Source organism: Hyla sarda, chromosome 4, assembly GCF_029499605.1.
Source record: "Hyla sarda isolate aHylSar1 chromosome 4, aHylSar1.hap1, whole genome shotgun sequence".
Classification (NCBI taxonomy): domain Eukaryota; kingdom Metazoa; phylum Chordata; class Amphibia; order Anura; family Hylidae; genus Hyla; species Hyla sarda.
Genome location: NC_079192.1, coordinates 184,511,808 through 184,531,194, shown reverse-complemented (window position 1 = coordinate 184,531,194; position 19,387 = coordinate 184,511,808). Strand labels below are relative to the sequence as shown.

Here is a 19,387-nt window from a genome sequence, read left to right as displayed (position 1 = left end):
TAGCCAATTTAATTAAAACTTGTAAATAGTACAGATGAATCCTTTGAAACTCAAGTTAAAGTACTGAGTGCATGTCTAATAGACAGTGAAGATGGCGTACATACGAGTGAAGAGCTGGAATCAGGGTTATTCCCATAATAAAAAATAAATTAAATTTGAGAAACAAAGATTTGTTTTTTCTTTCAAGCATTCTCCTATAGAGTATACAATCTCCGGTTAACGCCACTGCCATTTAATTGAAAATGATGTTGATCTAGGTGAAATAGCAAAAAACTGCCCCTTTTCTCTGACCATAAAAACAAAACATTAAGTAGCCTCCTTGGAACCAACCAGTTTTTAAATCCCTATAAAAATTTGTTAGAACATCTTAAACCGCAGTGTAATTTCAAGTATAAACAGTGCACTTATTGTTGCTTAAATCAGGAAGCAAAATGTATTAACGTGGGTGGAATCTACTGGGAAGTTAGGCACTTGTATTACATGTAAAGCCAAATTTGTTGTGTACCCCCTGACATGTCCTTGTGGTAACTTCTACATAGGGAAAACGATTCGGAATCTATGTAGGAGTTAGAGAACATATGAAATCTATTGCTACAGGGTAAGGATGTCCACAACAAGAAAAAACACTTTAGAAGAGAACTTAGGGGCGGGGGCGGGGACTCTGGAGTTTTGAAGTTTTCAGGTATTGAAGTAGTGAGTACCCCCAAAAAAATGGTGGGGACAGAGGAAAACTACTCTTGCTGAAGGGGCAGTTTGGATCCTGAAAACTGATGTGATGAGTCCATTAGGCCTTCATGATAAAGTAGATAGATATTTAAGGTTGTGTTTTTATATTACTTTTTTGCACATGTAATTGTTTCTCTGGACAGTTTGTACCTGATATTATCTGACCGGAAGATTATGGTTGGTTTCTCTTCCTGTTTTATATGTCTGATGTTTTGCTGATATACCAAATACTCCCCCAGCCATATGCGGTCCCGTATTGCCTAAAAAGTGATGTGAACCCAGCCTTAGATTGTTTTTGCTGAGCACCACCAGTAGCAGGCATTGATGAGAGCGGCTGTGTGAGACCTTTTTGGGAGAGGGGGGGGGGGGGGGGGCTGGGGGAGGAGGCTTTTATCTCCAAGTAGCAGTAGTGCCAGGTGGCTCTTCTGTGTGTATAAATTAAAGTGTGTGTGTGCATAGCATGGTTGTTTGATTACATCAAGTGCTTGCTTTATGCATCAGTTATGTTTATGCATTTGTGTACTTTTCTGAGTTCATATGGAATTACTTTTAATGGCTTTCTTTTCCCTCCACTAAAAGGATTCCTCACAGGGTAATTCTGTGTATCAGATAAATATGATCCATTACATCAAACAAAAATATCCTGATCTACAAGTGGCTGGTGGAAATGGTAGGTTGTGCATGTGTGCCCCCATGTTGCAGTGTTTTTTATTTGTTTTTGGTTTTTTTTCTCCCATACCCGGGGGTATTTTCTCCCCCCCAAAAAAAATCTTTAGTGTGTTCTGCCAACATTTTGTGTTCATTTAGATCTCTCTTTCTCATAGTGGTGACTGCAGCACAAGCAAAGAATCTCATTGATGCTGGTGTTGATGCCCTGCGTGTAGGGATGGGTTGTGGATCAATTTGTATTACCCAGGAAGGTAAGTAGAAGGCTATTCTGCGTTTCATTCTGCTAATTTGCTTTTCTCTTTAATCATTTTAGAAAGAAAATATAGCTATACCTTTATTACCACAAATTGGCCTGTTAGTACAAACAACTTGGCAGCAAGATTTTTTTTAAGGGGCCTTCTTTGGCATGTCATATGTTCTGATATTTTCACTTGCAGTTATGGCCTGTGGAAGACCCCAGGGAACCGCAGTATACAAAGTTGCGGAGTATGCACGCAGATTTGGCGTTCCAGTTATAGCAGACGGTGGAATTCAGACAGTAGGACATGTTGTAAAAGCCTTGGCTCTTGGAGCTTCTACAGGTAAATGTGACAAAATAACTTTCCATCCTACTAACATCCTGCAGAATTTTATGATTTACTTTTAGGCACACTTGAAACCCAGCAGACATTACAAACACAGTAGTACATTATTTTTGAAAGATTGTTTTTAATCCAGCTGGGGTCTTAACCCCTTAACCTGAACCTGTTGGGGACCACGGGCACATGGGTATGCCCTTGCGCCCTGGTACTTAAGTACCAAGGGCGTACCTGTACGCCCGTGGGGATTTCGATCCCCGCTGCTAGCCGGACGGAGATCGGACCGGGATGCCTGCTGAAATATTTTTCATGAATTTTTCACCAAGAAATGATGCAAGTATTGACGGAAATGTACCACTAGAATGTCATGAATTTGATTCAGAGAGTTTTTTTTTTCTTAAGTACAAGCATCCCAGAGTTATTAATGCTTAAAGTAATCACGTGCAAAAAATGCTCTGGTCCTTAGGGTCAAAATGGGCTCGGTCCCCAAGGGGTTAAGTACCACAGGTTTTTTCGTTTTTGCACTTTTGTATGTTTCACCTCACCTTCTAAAATTCAGAATGCTTTCAAGTTTGCACCTACAGACCCACCAATTGTACTTTGTAATGACAGCAATTATTTCACCACCAAAGTTGTGGCAAAACAAGAAAAAAAATATTTGTGGAGCATAATTGGGGGAGCTATTTTGTAACTTTTTGGGCTACCAATTCCACGCAGTGCACTTTTTGGTAAAAATGGCACAATATCTTTATTATGTAGGTTTATTTTATTGTACTAAGGAAAAATTATAACTACATGCACCAAAATTAGTATGTTTAAAATCATCATCTTCTGACCCCTACAACATTTCTTATTTTTCCGTATTAGGGCGCTATGAGGGCTCATATTTTGCACGGTGATCTGAAGTTTTTATCAGTACCATTTTTATTTTGATGAGCCTTTTTTTTTTTTCTTACATTTATTTATTTTTTATTTTTTTTAGGGTATACAAAGTGACCAAAATATGCTATTTTGGACTTTGGAATTGTTCTGCGTGTACCCCTTGACCGTGCGGTTTAATTAACATTTTTATAGTTTGGATACTTACGCATGTGGCGATACCACGTTTCATTTTTGTTGTGTACATATTTTTATTTATTTATGGGAAAAGGGTGGGGGGGGGGGGGGGTGATTCAAACTTTTATTAATGAAGGGGTTAAATTAACTTCCCTCCCCCATCATAGGGGACTATTATATGCAATTCTCAGATTGCATACACTGAACAATGCTATGCCATAGCATTGATCAGTGTTATCTGTGTTCGATTGCTCCAGCCTGGATCTCAGACTTGGAGCAATGGAGTGACGATCGGACGGTGGGAAGGAAGGTAAGCACCCTCCCGCTGTCCTCTCAACTGTTCAGGATGCTGCGATTTCACAGCGGCAGTTCCAAACAGCTCCGCTGAGCTAACCGGCAGTGTTTTCTCCTTTTTTAGATGTTGCTATCAACTTCTGAGCGCGCTTCACAGATCGGGAGCCGGCCACAGAACATAAATATACGTATGTGGTTGTTAAGGGGTTAAATAGATCATGTTTAGATGATTTTTTTTTTTCATTACAAGAGTTTGAATAACACACACGTGTGTGTGTGTGTGTGTGTGTGTGTGTGTGTGTGTGTGTGGTGGGGGTGGATGGATGGATGGATCGATCGATCGATCGGGGATGTGGAAATCCCCCGGGGACAAGTAGTTCCGGGCACCAGGCAAGTGAATGTTTTCATAGAAAGCACTTAATGGGAGCCGGCCACGGATGTAAATATGCCCATGGTCTTTAAGGGGTTAAATAAGTGATCCAGAGAGAACTATTCAAATCAACTGGTGGCAGAAAGTAATATACAGATTTGTAATGTACTTCCATTTAAAATAAAGTACTCCTTTTCTTATGAGCTACTGTATACCCTGGAGGAAGTAAGAACTGTCGTGCAGGAACAGATCACCATAGCAAACTTCTCATGCTCTGTACAGTACCTGACAGGGACAGAGGTAGCAACAGAGGGCACTAGGTTCGACTGAAAATTATAATGACTTATTCCAGGACGTTTGTCCGGTGGTTCTTTTTTATAGTGTTATGGTAAAAATCATTATACTTCACTCACCAGTTCTGTGCCTGGTTTCTTTTCCTTGTCTGGTGTTCTTTTGTAGTTATTTTAAAATCTTCCCGGAAGATACTGTTTGTTACTGACTTCCTGTGACGGTCGCTCACACTTTACATTCAGTGTGGTCAGCCATGTTGTGAGTGCCACGTCACTTACTCAGCTGAGACATTTTCTGCTGTCCCTCCTCCCAGCTGCGGCTCTGCCCTGCCCCTTATGAATATGGTAATCCCATTTATTTTTATTTTTTTTACTGATTTATCGGTTGTGGCAGTCATTGGCTAATGATCAGCACCTATCTTCTTACTTGTTGTCCACATGTCTGTTCCTTGCTGTGCAGCGTCCTTAGCAACTGACTTGCTTCTGAGCAGACTCCTGCAGTGCTGAGGGACTACTACTATTCCCATCATGGAACAGGCTGGTTTCCATGATGGGAGTAATAGTTCCCCGGCTTCTGGAGTCTGCCGTCGTCTGGGGAGGCTACATTAGTATTTGTACTACTACCCCCATCATGGAACAGAGTTTGTTCCATGTTGGGGGTAGTAGTACAGGGGCTGAATGATCGCACCGGATCTCACTTCTGACACCCGATGCGATCAGCAGTTATAAAGCAGGGGAGCGAGAGGCATACTGCGCTACTCTGCGATGTATATACTGTTTAAACATCATTTTTATATCGCCCGGCACCAAGGAGCCATGCAGGGCTCCCGGCAGGGTTTTTAAATTACTATTGTGTTAACCCTAAATGTATGCCCCGTGCATATTTATAATAACTTATTGGCCCCAGTGTGCATAAGTTAATTCCCCCCCCCCCCCCCCCTGTGTCCATATCCACCCCAGTGGTCTTATTCCCCAGCTGCCTGCTGCTCATCTTCTAGGAGCAGAGCAGCAGCGGGGACATGTCGGGCAGCGGCGGAGAATGAATGAATGGAGCCGACATGACGGATATATTGGCTTCATTCATTTTCCGCCGCAGCCCGACATGTCTCCGCTGCTGCTCTGCTCCTAGAAGATGAGCAGCAGGCAGCTGGGAAATAAGACCACTGGGGTGGAAATTGACATGGGGGGTATATGGACCTATTGGGGGGGCGGAAATAAACTTATGCACACTGGGGCCAATAAAATATAAAAAAATATGCACGGGGGCATAGAGCTGGGCAGTATGACCAAAAATGCATATCACGGTGTTTAGAAGTTATGGTGGTTCCACGGTATTCAACAGCATAAACACCCTCCCCCCCCCCCCCCCCCCGGCCTGCTGCGCTATAAATGGTTAGGTTGCTGGCCTCCTGCGCTTTAAATGAATGAGATGCGGAGTGCCACGGTTGCAAAGCTCACTCACACTTCACCCCTGCAAAGTGCGAAGAAGCCTGGCTGTTTAGGCACTTGGCGAGCCGGAAGCAGTCAGCTCCTCCTGCAAGTGCTAAAAGCCAGGCTTTTAGCACTTGCAGGGGAAAGTGAGAGCTTGCCGTGGCTCGCATCTCATTCATTTAAAGCACAGGCGGCCAGCAACTCAACCATTTATAGCGCAGCGGCCCGCATCTAATTTAATGCGCCAACAGCTCACAGGAGGACAGGGAGAACATATGATTATTTCCCTGATGTGGGGACAGCCGCTGCGGCTGATCATTCATTAATTTGAGGGGGAGGGGCCCGATCGGTATTGCGGTACAGGAAAAATTCACATAGTGCAGGAAAAACATACCGGTATTCGGTATGAACTGGTATACTGCCCAGCACTACGGGGGGCATACATTTAGGGTTAACACAGTAATAATTTAAAATTCCTGCTGGGAGCCCTGAATGGCTCCTTGGTGCCGGCCATTCAGTGCTCCCTGCGGGGGATTTTAAAAATGTTTAAACAGTATATACATCGCAGAGTAGCGCAGCGTAGCGCTCGCTCCCCTGCTTTAGAACTGCTAATCGCATCGGAAGTGAGACCCGGTGCGATCAATCATTCAGCCCTTGTACTACTACCCCCAATATGGAGCAGACTGTTCCATGATAGGGGTAGTAGTACAAACACTAATGTAGCCTCCCCAGCCAATGGCAGATTCCCGCAGCTCGGGAACTACTACTCCCATCATGGAAACCAGCCTGTTCCATGATGGGAATAGTAGTAGTTCCTCAGCACTACAGGAGTCTGCTCAGAAGTGAGTCAGTTGCTAAGGATGCTGCACAGCAAGGAACAGACATGCGTGCAACAAGTAAGAAGATAGGTGCTGCAGAGTCCGTTCTGAACAGCTATTGGCTGATCATTAGCCAATGACTGCCACAATCGATGAATGAGTAAAAAAAAAAGTGAATGTGATTACCATATTCATGAGGTGCAGGGCAGAGCGGCATCTGGGAGGAGGGGCAGCAGAAAACGTCACAGCTGAGTAAGTGACGTGGCACTCACAACATGGCCGAAAGCAGTGAATGAAAAATGTGAGCGACAGTCACAGGAAGCCAGTAACAAACAGTATCTTCCGGGAAGATTTTAAAATGACTACAAAAGAACACCAGACAAGGAAAAGAAACCAGGCACAGAACTGGTGAGCTAAATATAATGATTTGCACCATATAACTATTAAAAAAAAAAAAAAAAAGCCTTACAGTACTTAAAGGGGTACTCCGGTGAAAACCTTTTTTCTTTTTAAATCAACTGGTGGCAGAAAGTTAAACATATTTGTAAATTAAGGTAGAAAACAGACATGGCGCACATCTACAATCTTGTATAATGATCTGATTGCTTCTCAGCATAATATCAAAAACTAACAGGTTGTTAGTATACATTTTTGATCAAAAAGTACAAGCCCACTCGCCACGTCAAGGCCACCTATTCAGAGTGGGTCCCTAACGTCCCTAGCATAAAATGGCGTAGCACTGGGCGGCGACCACCAGTGTCCACGGGGGGGGGGGGGGGGGGGGGGGGGACGACGACCCACTGGCAGAGCGGCCCCAGTGCCACTCAAACCAGTCTATGGACCGAACCCGCCCGCAGACACAGCGCCACGGCAGCAACAGACGCCGCCCAGCACCACACCAGTGTGAACAAGGTGTAATGGCTCACTTACCATGCTCTCCCAGTCAGACTGGGAGGCTACTAGGAATGAAATGGCCCTTATGTAGCTAATTACTACCTATATAGGGTTGGGCTGAGGGGGTGGGGAAGAGTGCAGCACATGTTAAAACCAAAAAAAAAAGAATCAGTGTGAATTCAGGTAGAAAACAGACATGCGCCATGCACATCTACAATCTTGGCGAGTGGGTTTGTACTTTTTGATCAAAAATGTATACTAACAACCTGTTAGTTTTTGATATTATGCTGAGAAGCAATCAGATCATTATACAAGATTGTAGATGTGCGCCATGTCTGTTTTCTACCCGAATTCATATTTGTAAATTACTTCTATTAAAAAATCTTAATCCTTCCAGTACTTATTAGCTGCTGAATGCTACAGAGGAAATTCCTTTCTTTTTGGAACACTGATGACATCACGAACACAGTGCTCTCTGCTGACATCTCTGTCCATTTTAGCAACCATGCATAGCAGATGTATGCTAAGGGCAGCATGGTGGATCAGTGGTTAGCACTGCTGCCTTGCAGTGCTGTGGACTTGGGTTCAAATCCCACTAAGGACAACAATAAATAAAGCATTATTATTATAATAACGTCAGCAGAGAGAACTGTGCTCATGATGTCATCAGAGCATTCCAAAAAGAAAAGAATTTCCTCTGTAGTATTCAGCAGCTAATAAGTACAGGAAGGATTAAGATTTTTTAATAGAAGTAATTTCCATGTCATAACTTCCATGTCATGACTACCACTTTACGGGCACAGAACAGCAGAAAACGTATCAGCAAACGTCTATGTGTACTAGAGAGTAGGTAGTTAAGAACCCCAACAGACAAACCATGGAGTCAAGTAGAAAAGGGAATACCAAATGGTCAGCCAAAAACCCCATCACCTTCCTCCGGAAGGCAGCAATGACCGGACACTCCCACACTGCAAGTAAGAAGGTACCAACCTCCAAGGAGCACTGAAAGCATAAATCAGAGGGGGAGATTCCAATATGCTTGAGCCTTGAAGGGGTGTAATACAACCATAGGACATATCTAGATTGGATCCGCATATCCCTACTACTAACCACAGTTGCATAATAATAAGAGCCCTCAACCTCCTTCCATTGACCCTTGGAGAGACCTGGAATATCCGCTACCCATTTAGGAAAGGCCAGTGAGAAAAGCATAGGACTGAGTAAGAGGTCTGGATAGATCCGTGGTGCCCAGGAGAAGCTCCACCTCCGAGAACACTGGGGTAAATGTCCGGGAGCCAAACTGCGTCCGAACCGCATGCCGGAGCTGAAAATACCTAAACGGAGCACTTCCAGGGATGTCATAACTTTCTCTCATGTCCAAGAAGGATAGGAAAACCTGATCCTCCTGGAACAAGTGGATCACAAATTTGACACCATGCGATCCACAAAAACTGGCCTCCTGTAACCCATGCAGGTGAGGTAGGTGTACGTTCCCCCACAAGGGTGCCCTAGGAGAGATCAAGGGCTGTGGAACTTTACTCGACACCACGGACCATACCTTAGCGATGGTTAATAGAGTAGGAAAGGTAGAACCAGAGTGATACCTGTAAAGTGTATTCGTCAGAGCTTCAGAAGACCTCATAATCGCACCAGCCAGGGCCATTGCCGAGTTTGAGAGATCCAGGTCGATCCACCATGCTGCATAGCCCAGCTGGGAGGCAAGAAAATAGTTAGACATCAGGGACAGCCAAGCCGCCGTGCCGCTTAGGAGCCTGAAGAAGGGCTCGACAGTCTGGGAGGCTTCCCCTGCCAATAGAAGGATCCCAGAGCACCACAAAGCGCACCAAAATATTTCTTGAGGGGAATGACTGGGGCCAGGTTTAAAAGATACTAAAAATTAGGAAGGTAAATCATTTAAAAAATATTAATTCTGCCATCCAGGGAGAGAGGGAGTGTAGACCATGCCTTCAGTCTCTCCACAGTGGAGTGCAGTAATGGCTCCAAGTTCAGAGGAATATAATCAGACAGGGACGGAGTTAACTCCACTCCCAAGTAGCGAAATCTAGGAACCACCTGCACCCCTGCCAGAAGAGAGGACTGGAGAGGGACCCCAGAGGAGAGTGCCATAAGGGAGGATTTAGCCTAATTGACCTGCAGACCCGAAATAGCCCAAAACCTATCAAGAAGGTCCATAAGGGACATACTAGAGTGTTGTCAGCATAAAGGGGAAACCTTCTCAACTATGGACCCCCTAGGAATACCACACATACCCAGGTCACTACGAATGGCTGCAGCTAAGGGCTCTATCACTAGCGCAAATAAAATGGGAGAGAATTGGCACCCCTGCCTAGTTCCATGCCCCAAGGGAAAAGGAGTAGACACATCTAGGTTAGTACGGATACGGGCCCTTGGATTTTCATATAGCAGGCGAACCCACACGCAGAATTGGGGACCAAACCCAAACGTACCCAGCACCTCCCAAAGATAGGGCCTTTATAAATATCTAAAGTAACAACCATACCTGTAGGGAGTCCCTCCCCTACCGCTGCTATATTGAGTTGCAACCGCTTGACATTCACATCAGTGGGTCTACCTGGCATAAACCCTGTTTGGTCTGGATTTATGATGGTGCCAATAGCCCCATTCAGTTGTGTGGCCAAGACTCTAGCCAAAATCGGAATATCGACATTTAAAAGGGGGAGAGGTCTATATGAGCCAGGCAACACTGGGTCCTTTCCGGGTTTAGGAAGCACAATAATAAGTGCTTCCCGCATAGTCCGGGAGCGCATCAGCATCCGCTATAGAATGAAACAAGTTACGAAGAATAGGGGCCAATCTCTCCTCATTAATGACATAGAAGGGGCAGCATAAAGGGAAGAGTAAAAATCCCGGAAGACAGAGTTAATCATCGGATCCGCCGCCACAACCCCATCACTACCCAAAATACAGGAATAGAGGCCGGAGGACGAGTATCCCTAGCCAGATAGGCCAGCAATTTACCATTTTTGTCCCCAAGTTCAAACAGGGTTGCCTCCCTATCAGCCAGCAGCTGAACCCTGTCTTTCTGGACAAACTGAGATCTCTGAGCCTTAGCCCATGCCCTTTTGCTGTCAGGAAAGGGATTCCTAACATACTCAACCTCCTCCTGCAACAGTTTACGTTCCATAGCCGACCTAATCTTCCGCTGGCTAGCAACCCCCGCTATGATGGCACCTCTAATCGTAGCTATAAAGCATCCCACTGAACTAATGGGTCAGGATAAGAGGTATTATTTTCCCAGTAATCAGTATGAGAGTATGAGCAGCCCCCAGCGCCTCCCCCACTGCCCCAGCTTGTAGCCACCCAGGATGCATGCACCAAATGCGGGAAGGGGGACTAGGGCCATGGTGCAAAACTACTAAAACAGCAGATTGGTCTGAGATCCCCTTAGTGGTGTAGGAGATGTCTCTTACCGCCTGGAGAAGATCCTAGATGCCAGCGCCAAGTCAATACAGGAAAACTACCTGTGGGCCACAGAGTAAAAGGAGGAGGTTGCTGTAGGATACTTCCACCTCCAGAGGTCAGTCAAGTCAAATGCCAAGTGTTAAATGAAGCAGAATCGGGATCAGCAGCGGTGGTGCGATCAAGGACTGGATGAGGAACCACATTGAAGTCTCCTATGAAAAGAACAGGGTCAGAAGGAAAAAAAGCAGTTTGTTTAGTAAAGAGTTCTAGCAGCTCAACCTGAAATGGGGGGTACATAACAGAAACAAGAACAAAGGAAAAGGACCCTTTGTTTAGAATAACAAACCTCCCGAAATGATCACAGGCAGCCTGAGAGACAGCCAATGGCAGAGTTTTGGTGATCAACACTGAGACCACCCCCCCCCCCCCCCCCCCCCCAAACATATGTGGAATACAATGCATGGTAAACTCTCGCTATCTCGCAAGTTCTTCCTGACCCATAACAGGAGTCTCCTGAAGACAGATAATATGGGGAGACTGACGCTTCACAAAGTCCAGACATATGGCCTTCTTAAACTTAGAATTGAGCCCCCTAATGTTCCAACTAACCACCTTTAAACGTCCCCATCTTGACAAGTTATAGCGCATATAAGCAGGCGAGACCAACCTAGGACCAGGGGGGGCCGAGTACCGGGAACACACACCACAAAAAGACGAATACACCACAAACACACAGGACCAGACAAATAGACAAACATGGAAACAAACACAAAAACAGATAAGCCTGCATTGCAAAACAAATGCATCCCCAACAAAACCCTGTCCAACACTGAGTTTATAGTTATAGGTCTACACCAGTACAGAGGTAGCAAGTACTAGGAACCCGGTGTGCTCTCTCCACTGTAAAATAGGGTGAGAAGGTATCAGGGGGAAATATTTCTTTCAGCCATTTCTCGAGGAAGGCCACAGGATCCGCACCTTCCACTCTTTCAGGGAGGCCCACCAGGCGGATATTATTGGCCTGAGCCTATTTTCAAGATGATCAGCTCTGTCCAGCACCGTTTTAATTTGTCTCTGCATGGAGGACAGCTGCGCAGGGATCGGTTGTAGAGTATCTTCAAGAGTGGAGAACCGGCGCCCCACCTCCCCCGTACACTCCTGGAGCGCTTGCGTCTCATGCCGGAGTATCACAAAGTCTTGTAGAGCTTATCAACTTAGGAAACCATCAGGGTTTGCCAAGAGGTGAACGCTGCCAGCAATTGTGTGAACTTCTGGTCCACAGAATCCACGGGGCAGGGGGAATGATGAGGAGAATCGCAACCTGCAGAGCCAGGAGAGCCGGAGAACATAGGTGGAGAAGAAACAGGAGACATTCCAAGCTCTGCCTCTGCAGGCCGGGCAAACTGGCTGAGGGCCCTAGCAGCCTGAGCAGAGACCTTAACGGCCATCGGGGTAGGCGCTCCATTTTCACAGCTAGAGTGTACCGGATCAGGCAGAGGCCCTTCATCCAAGGAGGCCTCATCCTCAGTGGACGGTCTCACAGCTTCAGCCGCAGGCTTACTCTTCTTGTTACGCCCTTACGGACCCCCCATAGTATGACACCCCGTAAGCACCACAAAGTCCAGCAATCCAACCACGCAGCACCACCAACAGGGAGCAGACCCAGGTAGCGTCCAGGGGGAGGAAGAGGTAAAGATATAGCTGCAGTTCAGGGATAGCACAGCCGCCTCTCCCAAGGTTGCCAGCCATAGCACATCAGAACTGTTAGAAGAGCAGAGGGGAGGATATGGAAGGGGGGAGGCAGGAGCAGAGTCTCACAAAGTAAGGCAAGAGAGCAGGGGAAAAAGTCCACCAGCAGCAAGGCAGGATAGCACAACAGTCCACACTCAAGTCTCCTTTCAGCCTGCTCCGGTCCCACCTTCAAGTACCCAGAGAGCCCAGGGTTATGTCAGGCACCAGCAGCTCCGTTCCCAGCCACTGCAGCATTTTCAGCACTACCCGGGTGCGGGAGTCCCCCAGGCAACCAGAGGCCCTGCCCATGAGCTGCCGGCCTTCTCCTCAGCTTTTCCTCCCAGGGAGGTCCTGCAGCGGCTCCCACGGGCGCCGCAGCTCCCAGCCCTCCGCACCTTCACCTCCGGTATCCGCAGCCCGACAGCTTCTCCCCTATGTCTCCCAGCCCTCTACTCCAGCCGGCCTCCGTCCATCTACTGCACTGCACTGTGCGGTCCCGGCAGCACCGTAGGGCTCAGCAGGGACTCCACAGCAGCACCAGGGCCCCCAGGTGAGTCGGGCTCGGGTCAGGGTAATTTAAACAGGATAATAGGAGCTGGGTCAGCGGGAGCACAGAAGTGTGTGACCGCTCAGCTCTGCATGCAGGCCACGCAGTTTTTCTTTTTTAAAGGAAATCGGTTATCAGTTTCACCTGCACTAACCTGTCGGTATAGACAGGTAGTGCAGGGGACACTGATGACGATACTTACCTGGTCCTGTTTCGTGCTTTGGTTCTACCGCATTATTTGGCCGTATCTTCCCTTCTGGGGGGTGACTTGGAGTATGGGTAGAGCTTTGTGACATCACCACTTCTGTTCTCTGCTGGGTCCTGCTGCCAGCAAACAGCAACATGATTTAGGTCATCCTATTATCCTAATACAGGTAAAGGCCAAACAACCACCATTCAATAGTTAACACCTTAAGGACGCATGGAGTCATAGCTGGGTGGTCCCGGCTGTTTTGTTTGTTTGTTTGTCCCACAAATAATTCTTTGGGGATTCACCATAGATTTTGTGCTGAAATGACGACATATGTCATTACAAAGTAAAATTGGTAGCACATAAAACATGCCCTCCTGGGTCTGTAGGTAGAAAACTGAAAATGTTATGATTTCCGTTGAGGTGAGGAGGAAAAAACGAAAGTGCAAAAAACAGAATAACACTGAGCCTGAAAGGGTTAAAAGGGACTTTGGTTTTACTTGTAAATAAAGTGCTTGACATTTTTAGAATTTTTCTATTTTATTATATATTTTTTTATTCACTATTCTATATTCAGTGATGATGGGTTCCTTGTTGGCTGCAACCACAGAAGCACCTGGTGAATATTTCTTTTCTGATGGTGTGAGGCTGAAGAAATACAGAGGAATGGGCTCACTGGATGCCATGGAGAAAAATACCAGTAGCCAAAAAAGATATTTCAGGTCTGCTTTTTCCATTTAGAATTGTGTGATTATTTTTACCTAAGAAAATTGGCTTTTGAATAATTTGTGCCTGAGACCTTAGTTGTATTTGATGTGATCATGTACAAATCGGAGACTAATAAGTAAAGTCTTGGGTTGGCAAAGTTCATTAGTGTAACTTTATAGCTTATAGCTATTACAAAGGCCAGTTTGGGCATAATTCTATCATCTTGGTAATCCAGATTCTTCAATTGTGTGCATTTTATATTTCATAACAGTGAAGGGGACAAGGTGAAAGTGGCTCAAGGTGTATCTGGTTCCATTCAGGACAAAGGGTCCATCCATAAATTTGCACCATACCTAATTGCAGGAATTCAACATGGCTGTCAAGATATAGGAGCCAAAAGTCTTTCTATCTTACGGTAAGTAGTGCTATAATGTTGAATGCCTGTATGTTTTTACTTGAAGAGCATGTGTATGGGAATAAAGTATCTGTGATAAATATTGTTAATTCTGCAGAACTCTTAAGTTCCTAGGTGCTTAAATGGGCACTGTCAGGTTCAAAAACTTATGTTGTACATCATGGGGAAAAGAAATTTGTAAGATACTTCATGAGAAAAATGTATTTCCTTTTTTATAGAAATGATGGCTTATAAAATCATGGCTTTGTCCAAGCTGTGGCATGAACAAAGTCCAGTAAGTGAGAGTGGGCTAGCCCTCCTCTGTGCTCTCTTCTGTTTGATAGCCCTCCTCTGTGCTCTCTTCTGTTTGATTGCACTCCTCTGGGCTCTCTGCTGTCCGATGGCACTCCTCTGGGCTCTCTGCTGTCCGATGGCACTCCTCTGGGCTCTCTGCTGTCCGATCAGACAGCACAGAGGAGTGCTAGCCCACCCTCACATTGTCCATGCCTGTCCTTCAGCTTGGACAAAGCCACGATTTTATAAGCCATTATTTCTATAAAAAGGAAATAACCCTTTATATTATACTTCATAAGAAAATGTTTGTCTTGCCAAGATGTACAACATATAAAAAGTTTTTGTATCGAACAATGCCAATTTTAAAGTGGACCTGTCGTTAGAAAAAAACTTTTTGACGTATCTTAGCTGCCAATGTTTAGAAAAGCAATATATCTTTTAATACTTTTGCAGGTCCATGATGTATTCTGGAGAACTCAAACTGGAAAAGAGAACAATGTCAGCCCAAGTGGAAGGTGGTGTCCATGGTCTCCATTCGTAAGTAACTTTTTTTTTTTTTTTTTTTTTTTTTTTTTTTTTTTCTGGATTAAGTGTGCACAAAACATACATGGATGGTAAACAATTAAGTAAAGAGGGGTGAAGTTCTTATTGCAAGCAAAATACTAAGACAATGTTACGGAGACTGTAAGAAAAATGTTTGTGGACGTTCTAAGGTCCTTATAACTTAAAAATAGTCATGGTTTTGCTTCATTTATGCCCATAATGGAAGTATGAGATTTAAATGTTCTGTAGGTAGAGAGAAGTTTCATTCATGTATGTTTTCAGTAATCAAGTTCTTGGTGGTGGTTGCATGTGGGACTTTAATAGTAGGGTGTTTTGTTTAGAATTATGTTGTAAGAGATAGGTATAGTTGTTTATGGACCTAAGGGGAGATTTATCAAAACCATCCCAGAGGAAAAGTTGCTGAGTTACCCATAGCAACCAATCAGATCGCTTCTTTCTTTTTTCAAAGGCCTTTTCAAAAATGAAAGAAACAATCTGGTTGCTAAAGGCAACTCGGCAACTTTGTCTCTGGACAGTTTTTGATAAATCTCCCCCATAGTGCATATCAAACCTTAAATAACAATTTATTTATTTTTTATTTTTCTTTGTACGACCAGCAGGAGACCTGGTTGCATGACATAGTTCTAAACTACACTTATTATGAGCCTCAATTTTCACATTAATAAGCAAAGCTGACTGTCACTATAGAATTGAAAGAAAAGCATCCTGTGCATCCCTTGTTTTCCTTGCAGAAGACATTGCAACTGTCACTATCACCACTACTGTCTTTAGATAAGCTAATGGTTTCTCCTCCAGAAGAAGGAAAACTGACTTAAAAGGGTAGTTACCTACAAGTGACGTCAATCTGACCCAGTAAAGTGCCTTAAAACATAGATGGGGATTTAAGCCAATCCAGAGTCTCCTCCAAAGTGGAGAGAAGCCCATCTGTAAACGGCAGGTTTAGCATTTTTGCTTTTCACCTGTGAAAAGCTTTATTTAAAGGGGTACTCCACTGAAAAACATATGTTTTTTTTTTATTTATTTTTTTTTCAACCGGTGCCAGAAAGTTAAACAGATTTGTAAATTACTTCTATCTTAATCCTTCCAGTACTTATCATCTACTATATTCTCCACAGGAAGTTCCTTTCTTTAATTTACTTTGTCTGACCACAGTGTTCTCTGCTGACACCTCTGTCCATTTTAGGAACTGTCCGGAACAGGATAGGTTTGCTACTACTCTGGACAGTTCCTAAAATGGACTGAGGCATCAGCAGAGAGCACTGTGGTCAGACAAAGGAAATTCAAAAATAAAATATGTTCCTCTGGAACATACAGCAGCTGTTAAGTACTGGAAAAGTTAATATTTATAAATATCAGTAATTTACAAATCTGTTTAACTTTCAAGCACCAGCTGATTAAAAAAAGTGTTCCAGTGGAGTACCCCTTGAAGTCATGTTTTTTACTGCTTTTTAATGATTCAGGCTTTGACTAGATATAAGTGTCTTTAGACAAGAGTTTCTTCCATCTACAAGAGAGCTAATTTGCCTCTCTTCCCATGGATCATTGCCTGGAAGACTCCCTATTCCAGCAGGTGTTCTCCTCAAGAAGAAACAAGTATTCAGAGAGCTATAACTTTAACAAACAAAATTAAATGCATTCATTATCCAACTGCTTGCCTGTTTACCAATGGAGCAAGGCTACAGGCCATTAGAAGTGACTGGGGTCTGTAGCAGGACTCGGTAATGAGTAGGCACATTTACAAATATGCCTCTAGAATTCTTTCAACATAAAATTATGGAAAAACTATTATTTCCAAATGTGTGTAGCTGTACCAAATTGTATTACTCGGAGAAGCTATTTTTAACAGTGCATATAGGTTTTCTCTCCCCATATATCAGTAGGTAACTGCATTAATATATGGGCAAGGAGTCTAAATGTTTCACTTATTTACTATGCACTACTACTACTATACATAGAGATGTTCTAATAGGATCTGTTTTCTCTCCCCATGGATTGTATAGAATGTCATGGATTTTAAGTTTTACTAGACATAAGTCACAAAAATGTATTCATCACATATATAAAAAAAAAATAGCCAGAACTAGAAGAACCTATGACATTTTTGCTTGTTTAGTTATTGGTGATGGGCTAGATTATAATCACCTCAGTGACCAGACAGCCTTTAATCTTCTTTCTCTTTTTTTTGCACATGCAACCATTATAGATATACATTTCTGCCATGTAAGTAGTGGAGCATTTATCTGTCTTCTGCACCATCATATATAACTTTAAACAAACACATAAGATACTGCAGTAATTATTTAATATTATTCCTTGATAAAATTAACTATAGAGCTAGTTGTTTGGTTCTCTTTTATCATTGGAAAACAATAATCTGGTGTCAAACATTTTTATTCCTAAGAAGAGCTTCAGTGTCCCATAGTAGGCCAATTGCAATCCTTTTGCTCTATCTACAGGGATCACCTTTCAAAAGGCTAATTTGCCTAATACTAGGTTTTTGTTTTTTTCACCCTTTGGATATTTAGACAGCATAACTGTAGATGATGGTGTGTGGATCTGTGTACTCGTGTAGAAGAGGTCCTTATTAATGAGTACATGTCATATGCCACAAATGTTACATGTTACTTAGCACCTAATCCTGATAATGTACATACAATTTGTATCTGTCAAGCACCTATATTTCTCTCAAATACATTATTTTTGTTGCTCACTTGGTTTATCATCCTATGCTTTAGTAGGGCATATCTGTCTCTTCACCCTCTCTGCATAACTCCTCTTCCTTCCTGAGTCTGCTGTGCTGTTCTGGGTCTCTTCTTCCAATCACTGCAAGCTCCTCTGTATCCCCCTCCTCTCTGTTTTCATGCTACAGTCTGATAGGACAGGAGTGAGCAAAGGAGTACCAGCCCCACCCTCACTTACTGGACTTTGTACACTGCTCAAAAAAATAAAGGGAACACTTAACACAATGTAACTCCAAGTCAATCACACTTCTGTGAAATCTCACTGCCCACTCAGGAAGCAACACGGACAATCAATTTCACATGCTGTTGTGCCAATGGGACAGACAACAGGTGGAAATGATAGGAAATTGGCAAGACCCCCCCCCCCCCCCCCAATAAAGAATAAAGGAGTGGTTCTGCAGGTGGGGACCACAGACCACTTCTCAGTTCTTATGCTTCCTGGCTGATGTTTTGGTCACTTTTCAAAGCTGGCGGTGCTTTCACTTTAGTGGTAGCATGATATGGAGTCTAAATCCCACACAAGTGGCTCAGGTAGTACAGCTCATCCAGGATGGCACATCAATGTGAGCTGTGGCAAGAAGGTTTGCTGTATCTGTCAGCATAGTGTCCAGGGCATGGAGGCGCTACCAGGAGACAGGCCAGTACATCAGGAGACATGAGGAGGCCGTAGGAGGGAGGGCAACAATCCAGCAGTAGGACAGCTACCTCAGTCTTTGTGCAAGGAGGAGCAGGCGGAACACTACCAGAGCCTTGCAAAATGACCTCCAGCAGGCCAAAAATGTACATGTCAGAAACAGACTCCGTGAGGGTGGTTTGAGGGCCTGAAGTCCACAGTTGGGGGGGGTTGTGCTTTCAACCCAACACCGTGCAGGATGTTTGGCAAATTTGCCACTGGCACCCTGTGCTCTTCACAGATTGTCACATGTGCTCAGTGTGAACCTGCTTCAGTCTGGAGACACTGGAGAACGTTCTGCTGCCTGCAACATCCTCCAGCATGACCGGTTTGGCTGTGGGTCAGTAATGGTGTGGGGTGGCATTTATTTGGGGGCCGCACAGCCCTCCATGTGCTTGCCAGAGGTAGCCTGACTGCCATTAGGTACCGAGATGAGATCCTCAGACCCCTTGTGAGATCATATGCAGGTGCGGTTGGCCATGGGTTCCTCCTAATGCAAGACAATGCTAGACCTCATGTGGCTGGAATGTGTCAGCAGTTCTTGCAAATGGAAGGCATTGATGCTATAGACTGGCCCGTCCATATCCCAGACCTGAATCCGATTGAGCACATCTGGGACATCATGTCTCGCTCCTTCCACTAATGCCACATTGCACCACAGACTGTCCAGGAGTTGGTGGATGCTTTAGTCCAGGTCTGGGAGGACCGCCACCTCATCAGGAGCATGCCCAGGTGTTGTACAGAGGTCATACGGGCATGTGGAGGCTACACACACTACTGAGCCAAAGTTGGATCAGCCTGTAGTGTGGTTTTCCACTTTGATTTTGAGTGTGACTCCATATCCAGACCTCCATGGTTCATAAATTTGAGTTCCATTGATAATTTGCTGGTTTAGTCCCAAGGTCTCATTGTCAGGGTGTCCCATCTCATGAGGGGTAAATGCAGAGAGCTGTCTCAAGACCATCACAACCTGAT

The 19,387-nt window shown here is 44.5% G+C and overlaps 1 protein-coding gene across 7 annotated transcripts in view; it reads left to right on the top strand.

The window, feature by feature from the left end:
• The window catches only part of IMPDH1 (inosine monophosphate dehydrogenase 1), an 86,704-nt gene that overhangs the window by 48,430 nt on the left and 18,887 nt on the right, over nt 1–19,387 (top strand). For 5 of the 7 annotated variants that reach the window (XM_056573077.1, XM_056573079.1, XM_056573081.1 and 2 more), the window contains 7 exons: nt 1,306–1,396; nt 1,551–1,646; nt 1,833–1,976; nt 13,616–13,760; nt 14,018–14,161; nt 14,888–14,971; nt 17,202–17,218. In XM_056573077.1, coding sequence (XP_056429052.1) covers nt 1,306–1,396; nt 1,551–1,646; nt 1,833–1,976; nt 13,616–13,760; nt 14,018–14,161; nt 14,888–14,971; nt 17,202–17,218 — 721 coding nt within the window. Of the gene's footprint in view, nt 1–1,305; nt 1,397–1,550; nt 1,647–1,832; nt 1,977–13,615; nt 13,761–14,017; nt 14,162–14,887; nt 14,976–17,201; nt 17,219–19,387 lie in introns of those variants that run through there. The other 2 variants (XM_056573074.1, XM_056573076.1) reach the window with 2 other exon arrangements.